Source organism: Bactrocera latifrons, unplaced genomic scaffold (genome assembly GCF_001853355.1).
Source record: "Bactrocera latifrons isolate USDA-ARS-PBARC rearing strain unplaced genomic scaffold, ASM185335v1 scaffold_46, whole genome shotgun sequence".
NCBI classification, from domain to species: Eukaryota; Metazoa; Arthropoda; class Insecta; order Diptera; family Tephritidae; genus Bactrocera; species Bactrocera latifrons.
The window spans coordinates 670,519-682,207 of record NW_017537112.1 but is presented as its reverse complement, the minus strand read 5'-3'; the positions used below and the strand labels follow the sequence as shown (position 1 = coordinate 682,207).

Here is an 11,689-nt window from a genome sequence, read left to right as displayed (position 1 = left end):
AATTATTGGGAAAAAGTGAATATTTTTTTCAATCCAATTCTACTGATTCATTTATATTTTTAATACGATTTAAAATTAGTTTATTACTTTTAGTTATAATCTTCGCGATTATAAAATACCATGCATACAATGTCCTTTACAAATTCGTTCAAATAATGCTGAATTTCAAGTATGTCAATTCGTGATATTTACTTTAACCGTTTAAATTTATAAAATTATGTAACCAAGTACAATAATATGATGTTTTTTTTTTATACATTTACCAGTAGTCTGTGTTTAAGTTTTTTTCAATCATTAAAAGCCTAATTTTAAGCTCTGTACTTTTTGCTACTCAAAATATTGAAACAACTGCTCAAATTTTAGACAGCAGTAAACATTTGTATTCTTTTTTGTCATTGAAATGTTGTTATAAGTGTGCGTGTGTATTTGTGTAAATATAAGGCACAATGCTTGGGTATATAACTGTATTCATAAATATATGTAGATATGTATATTAAATAATATATTCATAACTGTATGCGCTGTCTTGTTGTTTTTATAATAGTATTGAAATATGTATATTTTAGGTCTTCGGCATTCGCACAGAAATTAAATTAAATAAAGAGAACAAAAAAATAAATATATATTTTTATATGTAAAATTTTATAAGTGCTTTAAAAAATTTTGAAATCAAAATTCGTAATATTAAGAGAATGGATATAATAAAAATTCATTAATTAATGTCAAAAAATAGGAAAAAAATAATTTTATTTTGAAAAATATATGCATCATTTAGATAGTAAATAGCTGATTACAAAATATATTTTCATGATATTAACAATTTCAATTAAAATTATATAATTGAATGAAAAACTTTTTCATTCCGAATTAATAATTATATTTTTTAGCTCATTATACTGAATACAAAAATATAAAAAATAATTGAATAGGGGAAATACTCGAAGACGTTTCAAAAAATTTATTTTTTATTGCTCTTATCGATAAGTATGTACATGCTCTAAGAAAACTATCACAAAATTACAAAAGATCATTTTAAAAATTGTGAAAGATATGCCGCTAGAAAGTGGTTGGCGCTTTCAGCATGGGTTGACAATCACGCCTACTTCCTATATAACACAGCCAATTCCAACCGCTTCTTTATAACTTTAAAATGGACTCTACAAATTGTCGAAATCGGATCATACCTTTAATGCAATAAAGATATTAGTACATCTTTATGTAAAAAATAGCTCAAACACGACAATAGTGCCGTAGCCTATGAGAATATACCTAGAATATACCTAAAATCGGGTGAAAACTTGGCCTAGCCCTTATGCACCCAGTCAATAAAGTATCGGGAATTCTTCATTGCCACACCTCATCATAGTTAAAGAAAGTTGTACCAACCTAGGAAAAAAGTTAACCTGTCTTCCATATAAGCGGGAGATTTAATGAAGAATTCCCAACAGCTTCTGGACAAGGTGTATAGCTAAAATTAGGACTTTCAAACAAATGGTTGACTTTACACCTCATATATTGTTCAGAAAGTGTAGGTATATAATTGAAACTCAGAGAGCTTTTTTGCTTGGTAATGATGATTGGATGTCGTAGTGTCAAAAATATATGAAATCGCGTTAATACTACACGTAGCTTCCATATACCTAAAATAAGAATGGTAACTTCCAGTTGGGATTATACCGTATATACGGGTAAATGTGTAAAGTATCCGATGAAAATTAAGTGAAAATATAACACTGAGTACCTTATAGTCTACCGAGTACCTGAGTACCTACCCGATCGACCAATATGTCAGCCAGTGAGTAAATTGTCTTCACAATCCGGCCATACTTTTCCTGTCCCCAATAAACTCAGTATAGTGGTTTCCGACCTTCCAGCTGTTTAGGTTGGTCAAACTTATGTAAAATTTTATTGAAATTAAGTGAACGATTCATTTAGAAAGTTATACATTAAGATAAAAAATCACTTTGAAATGATATTTAAAAAAAACCTAAGTTAGTAGGACTGTCCTTAATTTCCATGCCAAATATGAGCGCGATCTGTGAACCAGTTTGTTTACAGTAGCTCCTGAATTCGGTGAACCTCACAAGTGCATGCGTTGCGATTTTTACAATGAAATAAAATACGGAATCAAGAATTTGTCTCAAATTTTGTAATTCTAACCAATTTTCGTATGCGGTTCGTTGCCAATATTGGAAAAGGCTTACGGTGATTCAGTTTTATTAAAAAACACAAGCCTACGATTGTTACAAAGTCTTCAAAGATGGTAGAGAGATCATTGGAGACATGCCACGTTTTGTGCCTTCGACCTCTTCAACTGATGAAAATATTAAGAAAGTAAAGGACCTGGTGCTTGAAAATCGTCTGGCAAGTGTTAGAGAGAATGATCGCGAGGGAGCTCGACAACCCTCGCGAGTCCATTCGAATGACTTTGGATATGAAACGCGTTCTTGCTCGACTCAACCAAATAAAACTGATTTTTTTGTTTTCAAAAAGGGTACCGTATACAGGTCTCTTTGTACAGGCTTGATCGTGCGAATTCCGATCCTACATTCATGTTGTGCATTATAACTGTAGACAAGACATGGTTTTATGAGTTTCAAGGTAACAATCACCAGAATGGAGGGAAAAACGAGCCGAAACTAAAAAAAAACCACACCAAAGCCGCTCAAAAATCGAGTTACTGCTCATTGTTTTTTCGGCATTCGTGGTTTGGTACATCGTGAATTTGTTCCGAAGGGAGCACGGCTGGAATTGTGGAAGAACAACTCATGGATTTTACACGATGATAATGCACCATCGAATGAGTTAAAACAAAAGTCACTGAAGGAGCTGAAAGCCATCCCAAAAAGTGTTTAGAGGACTGGAACTTATATCTGGTGGGCATTACTTTGAAGGCGACCAAATTAAAAATAATAATGAATAATTAAATATCTTGCGTTCTATTTACAATTTCCAGTTCCTTTTTTTTGTCAGAATGAAATATGAAAAATCCCGAAGAAGTAAAATGTTTCGGCTTTTGCGGATACTTCCCCCATTAATAAGAAAAAAGTAAAAAAAAAAATTAATTTAGCTAAAGATTACGATTAAGATTATTTAAGATATACGATTATTAAAGTGTGCAACAAGAAAATTAATAAACTAAATAATAAAATATATATGTATATTTAATAATCTTAAAAATTACTGAGTTGTAAACTATTTACATCTCTGAAAAATTAAATAAAAAATAAATAAATATAAACTATTATAAAAAATAGGTAGAACCAAGGAAATTATTGAATTTTGTAAAGAAGATTATTATAAATAACTAAAATAAAGCAAATATTCTGCAGAATACATTTAAAAACCATTTTCAAAGCGATGATTTGTGCAGCTGAACACAAAACATCAAAGTGCAATTCGAAAATAGAGAAATACACACACGCACACAGCTATATTAAAAATATATGCAAATAGCAAATAATATTCGATCAATGCAAAGCGCTTACACATTGTAAATTCATGGAATTTAGTTTAAAAAAAACTCAAAAAACATTTTTTAACACAAATAATTTGCATTGTTTGCACACTAACACCAATAAAAATTGAAAACTAACAAACATTTTTTTTCTGCTTTATTTTTGCATTTAAAATTAGGTTTGTTAGGTGATTATTTTTAGCGCATAACGGAGATTTTGGTTTGTATTTTATGGCAAACGATTTAAGTGAGTTTTAATATTCGGGTTTTGCTTACATTTATCAATATTATTATTTTGTTTTTTTTTTTTGACAAGAACCACAAACATACACATATATATTTTGTAAGAAAAACACATAATAAACGCGCACGCCGTTTATTCGGCATAATTAAGACGCTTATTTGTGGGGAAGTGGGTGAAAATTGTGCATACTTTACCTCCTTTTTCGACTTCAATTCCTCCGAATTGAAACTGTTGAGCAACAACGCCAAGAACAAGTTTAGCACCATGAAATTGCCCATCACTAGCGTTGGCAAGAATATGGCAAAGCACGATGAGGCGCCCTGCTCCTCCTCCGCACGCATACAATCCCACAACGGCTCAATCCACTCACCACACAATATGCGAAATATCATCATGAACGAATGGAAAAAATCGTTAAAATTCCACCTGCAAGCACATTTTCATAAATTCACAAACATTTATTGGAAATTTATAAATAATTTCTATTTCATTGGCATACCTTGGCACTGGGTCTGGATCGAATTTCTCGGGTGTGTAATCTTTCGAAAACAATTGCATACCGATCACAGCGAAAATATATATGACTATAACTAAAATCAGGGTAAGATTACCCAAAGCACCTATTGTCGATATGATAATGCTGAGCAGCACCTTCATTGTGGTCCAAGATTGCGCTAACTTGAGCACGCGGAGCTGTTCGTAAGTAAATTAAAGTATAATCTTTACACAAATATATGAAAATCAAGCGTTACACACCAAACGCAAGCCCCGCAGCACACTAAGACCATCCACCAACTCAAATATAATGTCTAATAAACTGGCTGTCACAATGATCAGATCGAAAATGTTCCAGCCGCATAGAAAAAAATCCTTCGACAATGCCATTAACTTAATGATGCATTCGAATGTGAAAATCGATGTAAAAACCTGTCGGAGAGAACGTGTATTTTTTTATAAAATATAACTGCAAGTGGCAGGAGTGTTTGAGTTACGCACTTTATTGCCAACGTCTAATGCATTGCGAAAGTTCTCACTCATGCCATGATGCTCCATGGCCAGAAATGCCGTGTTTAGAACTATGCAGAGCGTTATGGCTAATTCGAAAAGTGGATCACGCACCACCTGCAATAGAAAAATAACAACAAATAATAAAAATTCGATTTATACCATTAAATTGTGTTCTTTACTTTATAGAGACAGTTCTGGAACTGCAGCCAACCTTCATAGTTGACGCAACATTGTATGCATCTATCACAATTACGATCGGGAAGATCATCTGAGAAAATAAAATATTGATATAAATATATGTATGTACATAAATAATAAAAATTACATGCTCTGATCAAATTTGAACCGAATTGACAAATAATAATAATTTTCACGTTTCTTTATACAAGTCTTTAATCTTCGTAGTAGACTCATTTTAAGCCAACACAAGCAAGCCATTTTCATTATACATACTTGGAAAGCGAGAGCGAAAAACCCAAAATTCGCTGAAGAAATTGAAGGTCATCCCAGTGTATAAGCCTCGGCTGGGATAACCATCAGTTTCTCCGCGAATTTTTACTATTTTCTGGAGCGTTTGGAGCGACATTTGCTAGATTCTTGGACAGTTTCAGAGTCGTATTCATAAACTCAGATTTCGCCACCAGTATCTAATGGATTTAATGAAGCTAGGGTCCTCGCTACGTTGCCAGCATAATTTGGTCGAGTCGAGCTCCAACCGCATAAGCGGTGTCTGCACAAATAAATTAGCAGAAGAAGAGCTTTAACGCGCTTCATACCCAAAACTCCCAGCCGCTATACCAGAGGTAATTATGGACCTCACTCCGCCACATATTGTTGTGGAAATAGCAATAAAAAGCTTCAAGGTAAGAACAGGGTAGTAAGCGCTCATAAACAGCGTACCATTGGAGAGAGTCTACCTTTGGTAATCTTTCCTAAGTATGACACTACCTAGAAAACTTACTTTATAAAGGGATTTAAAGTCTCAAGGGACTGCAAAAGTGAGTCGGAGTACTCCATCCTTGAGGAGTACCTTCGTAGGAGTACAATGCAATGGTATACAGACAGCTCGAAATTGGCAAACTGAGGTCTATGCGATTACCAGATTGGCAGAGATTATTCCAGCGAACAACTATCCCCGGAAAAATTTGATATCCGGATACGGAAAGAAGTAATAGAAAACCCTACTGGCTACAAGTGTCTGGGCTTCGAAAGACGAGGCTGTTTCTGGAACAGTTCGTAACAAAATGGTTCAAGAAACTAAACGCTCTTCCCAGATATACAGTTCACGGCAGTCTGCGGTGTCATCTGCGCAAGATAGCGTGGTGTTCCACGGATCAGTGTTGCTTCTGCGACCAAAGAGCGGAGACACCGGAGTACAAATTCTCTAATAAGACTCTTTGATTAGACTGGTTTAAACAAAGTGTTGTAATAACAAGAGGGGACACATTAGACCACGGGTAGCAGTGCATTCCTCAAATTTCAATCTATCTATTTATTCAAAACTTTAACTAAAATATGTTGAGTCAATCTATAAGAGATGTTGACATCCTCTGCCAACACAGAGGTTTTCAAGCAATGTATCGTGAAAAAGGTTTTTAACAGCGTTGAATAGTCGGCTCGCATGAAAGTAGCCAATTCGACGCAAATTTGATCAGAAGCTCAAAAAAGATTATACAATATTTTTACAAAAAGTAATTAAAAAAAAAATAATAATAATCATTCATTAACTCACCGATCACCACAATTTCCGAGGAGAATTCCTGATGCAGCGCATAAATGTTATGCTTCTTAATGCGCGCAATGTTGCCATTGCACTTGATGAGCCGCACCTCGCGCGGCGACAGAGCCAACGTTACCGAGGTCAACTCATTTGGCAGCTCCACTGTGGATACATTGACCATTTCGGTGCCGACCTCTTGCTCCTCATGATCATCCACCACACCGGAATCGTCTTGCGATGACTCGCGATTCACACCACTGGAGTTGGAGCTGGCCTGACGGCTGCCAGGCAGCAATTGTCCTTTATAATCGGATGGATATAACATATTGGGATTTTTATTGCCATCTTCTTGGAAGCAAATACGTGTGCGAGCAGTCTGCGCCTCTTTCGGTGTTAGCGCTTGTGGTGTTGGTTGTGATTGTTGCTGTTCCTTTAGTTGTTGCTGTTGTGCAATGGGTGTTGGCAGCAGTTGTTGTTGCTGCTGCTGCTGCTGCTGCTGTGGGGTTGTGGTGAGCTGCAATTGCAGCTGTTTGGGACGTTCAGCATTGCTGTGGCGTGGACTGGGACCTGGGCTGGGCGTAACGGATCTACTTTTATTCTGCAAAATTGTGTGAAAATATTAATAAATATAAGAAATTAATTTAAGAAAGTTGTGGCAATTTACTTGGCCATTTCCGTTGCTATCGTTATTGTTGTTGGCACCATCTTTTCCACCTTTCACCTTTTTTCGGCGTGTCTTCTTTTTGCTATACGACGCTAGCAGTACACCCTTACGCGAATCGATCTTCTTCTTATTGTTCTTATTTAATTTTTTTACATTTAAAACGGACGGGTCGAAGCTAAATGTTGAATCATCGCGATGATCCAATAAGTCTTTCTTGCGTTCCTAAAAGTTTTAATTAAAATTAAAATGTTTCAATAAATGTCTGTAAGTTGGGTTATGGCAACTCACTTCGTTTGTGATTTCGGCTTCTTCCTCGTAACTTAGTGCAACTACGGCTAACATTAGATTAATTAAATAAAATGAGCCAAAAAACACAACCACGGTAAAAAATGACACACTCATGGGACCAGATGTGGCCAATACCTGTAATAATAATTTTCATAAAATAAAAAAAAAAAAAAAAAATATTATTTTAAATATCCACAATAACGCTCACCATATTGTAAACGTTCTCCCAATAGTCCAATGTAATCAACTGGAAAGTTGTTAGCATGGACCACATAAAGTTATCGAAGTTCGTATAACCATGATTCGGGTTCTCACCCACGCAAAGGCAAGTGTAATCCGTAGGGCAGTGGCGAGCGCCAGTTAAATTGCCACAAAGCATTGGCATTTCCTCGTCGTCGTACAGCCAGTTGTCGGTGTCGTTGATCCAGCTGTTGACAACGCAGGAAGATAATGAAAGTAGGGTTAGGAGTAGTCAGACTTAAAAAAAAAACTGTTTTTGTTTTTTTTGCATTTTCCCTAAGTATAATATTTTGGACATATTCACTTAACATATTTTATTCTATAATTACAAAGAGTTCTTTAAAATCCTCGTCTTTCCGTGTCTATGCGTACACCTAACCCTAAAAATATTTGTGAAATCATTCATTACGCACCTGCGCCACTCCAAGTCTGTGGTATTAACCCAATCGTCTGGAAGATTTCTCACACACTTATTTCTCAGTTCACCCATATAAACCTATTGCGAAGAAATATAAATTAATATTCCGCACTAAAAGTTATACCGTTAGTTTTTACATACCTGTAGTGCGAACAGTGCAAAGACCATTAAACAAAAAATGGTTAATGTCATGACCTCGGCCAATTGGCGGAATGAGTGCAATAGTGCATTGATGATAGTCTTTAGTCCTGGCATTATTGAAACAGTCTTTAGGGCGCGCAACACGCGAAATGTACGTAAACCGGCCAGATTGCCCACCTCCATGCCGATAGTGGCATAACCACTTGTTATTACAACAAAGTCCAACCAATTCCATGGATTGCGTAGATAGGTGTACTTGTTGAGTAGGAAGCCTTTGGCAACGATTTTGATTACCATTTCAATGGAGTAAATTGCTAGGAAGATATATCTGCAAACAGGAAAAGGATGTGTATATCAACATTATATGCTGTGGAGGTTATGTTTTGCTTTACGAAACTTACTCGGCCTCCTCCACCGTCTCGGTCATGGCTAAAAAAATGCAGTTGAATAGAATTGTGGCCATGACGCAGTAGTCGAAGAATTGATTCGTTGCTATGTAGACGCATACCCGACGTGCTGTACTCCATGGATGGAAAAGGAAGAGACTCTTCGTACCGGTGAAGCGATGTATGTAGTTTTTCCGAAATCGTTTGGAGACTACACAGAATGTCTGCAATGAAATAAATAATTATATTAAATATTTGTAAAAATACGTTGTAAATTCTTGAAAATTAAATCAAGTAAAACAATTAAATTTTACATTTATTAATTGGACGCTTAACCGTGCACTCAAATTAGAAAAGCCTTGCGGGTGTTTAGTATAACTAATTTCCTGTCAGCAAATGCACCGCTCTGCGACATCTGGTGGCGTTAGGAAAAATACAACCCTGAAACATTCAGCGCATGCGTTTTGTGAGCCAAATGTTGGCAGCGCTGCTCAGAAAAAGTTGTCTTGCGAATGAAGTTCCGTTCATCTTTCTTTCGTTCTTTAACCGTCTTCGTGTGAAGAAAGAAAAATGAGAGCTAAGGTAATTTTCTCATAAAAGTGTACAAAGTGTTAAAAAATATTAAACCAACAATTGGAATTTGATGTTTGCAAAGTGTTAACAATGCTTATTTAATTTCAAGGAGTTTTAAAATACTTTTTACATTGTTTAAAAACATTTTGGTGCGGCCGGCCGCCATTGCTGTAGATTTGCGTAGACACACGTGGTTGAATTGACAATTTTGCTGAAAATTTCTTGCCATTTGTGAATTTTTCTAATTTTGTGTATTTTTTGTTTTTAAATTATAGTGGCGTAAGAAGCGTATGCGGAGGTTGAAGCGTAAACGCAGGAAGATGCGCGCAAGGTCCAAATAAACCCGTTGACGGCGTTGAAGAATGTAAGTATTGGTTATTACAGCGTGAAACGCTAGCGCTCCAAATGACTTGTAACTAATTCACATTTATTTTTGTTGCAGGTTTTTTACACACTTCAACCTGACATCTCATTAAAAAGCTTCGAGTAAAAGTTCGCTACCAAATTTTTGGGCGCGTTTCGGAAAGTTTACATTAAAGTGTAAATTGTTTGAAATAAAGAATTTCTTTAAATTTTTGCTGGAGGTGAAAAAATTATAAAAAGTGATTTTTATTATTTGCAATGGAAGGTGAACTTCAGATGTAGTATACACATAATATGTGGATTTTAGAACTACTCGCATAAAACATTTGTTCAAATAGCATACCACGTTTTAAGCATAACCTCAAACATATAACAGTGTGACAAATCAAATAGTAGTTGTTGGTCGAAAGACGTTCACAGATGAAAAACATGTGCTCGACAATTTGATATGCAGTTTTTATGTTTATCTAGTAGGGGGTAAAAGTTATATTATTTCAATATTACGGATAATGTGTTTTATAGACCTATTGGCTTAATCTTGTTTAGATTGAACGAAAATGGTCATTTGCATTACTAAATGGAGGGATTAACAGGTAATAGCGATAGTGACTCAAATTTTACATTCTTGGGGAAAATTTTATTGTAATATAATGAACATATGCCCCAAAGATTTTCAAGTTTCATGCCCGATAGCCCTTATTAAACAGAGAGAGAGTAGGTATTTGGATTGTTAGAAAGTTGGAATTGAAGTGTAGCTCAATTTCGCTACTGTCTTTTCTATATTTTGAAAAAAATTGTAATGTATGGTTCGAGTTAGGAAATTAGCTGAGTATTTTATTAGTAATAAAGTATTTTAATATGCGTAAAGAACTTGCGAATAGAATAACTGCAATCAGAAAATTCTTCACACTGCTGTATGTACAATATTCGGTAGGAAACAAACAATTTTGCAAGAAACAAAATAAAATGGATGTGGGAATTCTAAGCGATCTAATTAATGTAAAGATATTTGGAAACATTGAAGTTTCTTTTCAAATTAGTTTTGTATGTAGTTTACACCGGCACTAAACATTCATCAAGTAGGTTAGGCTTACTTGAATAAGTCCCGAAACATGTGTTTCAAAATTTGGAAAAGATCTTGGAACAATAGTAAATGTGTAATTTATACAAACGAATCCCTTTAATTTTCTTTTCTACTTGTGGATTCAACCAGAGAACTTACAATGATTTTACAGTTCAATTGTTTTAAGACTTAAAGACTTAAGAAATCTGTCTGTATATTTTCACAGCTCACATTTAAATAAATAAATAAATTTATTGTTCAATTGTTTTACGATCTCTGTGCTGGCTTGTTTGAGTATTTGGGATGATATTAATGAGAGTGATTTCCGGTTGTTTAAGCTCAATTATAGTAAAATTAACATATTTTTTTTTTCATTAAGAAAAACTTTCTAAACTATTAATATAAAGGTAGTGAGTATCATTTTCCACAAATGAACTTGCATTTATGATATTTTATGTGTGCCTCTTTTCAACGGCGAATTCGTAGTTAAATATTTTTGTTGTTATAGCTTTGTAGCTCACTAAAAAAGAACCACTGCCATGTGATGCTATTTGAATTTCGTTGATCCAGTGTCGTGTCAGATATCAAATATGTCTGTGTTTACTAAATATATTAGTTTTCAATCATAACAAAGATAAAATGAGCTTTTGGTCTAAATTTTAAATATACTAATTAAACTTAAAGATAATTTGAACTTGAAGGCACTTTGACAAATTATAACAATTAACATAAATCTCTAGTCTTTACATCTGGCAAAGCTCTCAGTGTCGGCAACATCTGGCTTCGAGTTTCGAACACCCCTTCTATTGTTTACATTCGTTTCGCCGCGTCGTTTGCTATCGTATGGAAAAGTAGCTTATAGCGTGGTCAACAAGAATATTTGTACATTTTGCGGTAATTGTGTAACAGAAAAAATTGCGAATTATGCAATTTTGAGACAAAATTTGTGGCATTTAAATAAAATAATAATTTGGTGAGTGCAATAGTAATTTAATTATTCGCAAAAATGCGGCGTAATTGTCATTTTGTTAAATGTCTAATATTCTTATTGGGATGAGCTTACGGTTATCGGAGTGCGAGTGCTTATTCTTGTTGTTGCGCCAAATGATGCTTTTGCGGTTAAA

The 11,689-nt window shown here is 34.7% G+C and overlaps 2 protein-coding genes and 1 long non-coding RNA gene across 3 annotated transcripts in view; 2 read left to right on the top strand and 1 right to left on the bottom strand.

The window, feature by feature from the left end:
- The window catches only part of LOC108973130 (sodium channel protein 60E), a 256,070-nt gene that overhangs the window by 33,808 nt on the left and 210,573 nt on the right, over nt 1–11,689 (bottom strand). The window contains 12 exon segments of the mRNA XM_018940165.1: nt 3,896–4,127; nt 4,201–4,394; nt 4,458–4,628; nt 4,698–4,823; nt 4,889–4,977; nt 6,442–7,027; nt 7,094–7,315; nt 7,382–7,516; nt 7,590–7,809; nt 8,035–8,117; nt 8,181–8,508; nt 8,582–8,790. Coding sequence (XP_018795710.1) covers nt 3,896–4,127; nt 4,201–4,394; nt 4,458–4,628; nt 4,698–4,823; nt 4,889–4,977; nt 6,442–7,027; nt 7,094–7,315; nt 7,382–7,516; nt 7,590–7,809; nt 8,035–8,117; nt 8,181–8,508; nt 8,582–8,790 — 2,595 coding nt within the window.
- On the top strand, nt 9,055–9,741 carry LOC108973131. The gene is made up of 3 exons (XR_001993710.1): nt 9,055–9,148; nt 9,415–9,503; nt 9,582–9,741. It is a non-coding gene; the product is annotated as an uncharacterized LOC108973131 (long non-coding RNA).
- The window catches only part of LOC108973129 (mitochondrial thiamine pyrophosphate carrier-like), a 143,219-nt gene continuing 142,923 nt past the window's right edge, over nt 11,394–11,689 (top strand). The window contains exon 1 of the mRNA XM_018940162.1: nt 11,394–11,538. The gene's annotated coding sequence lies outside the window, so the exon portion shown is untranslated. The remainder of the gene's footprint in view (nt 11,539–11,689) is intronic.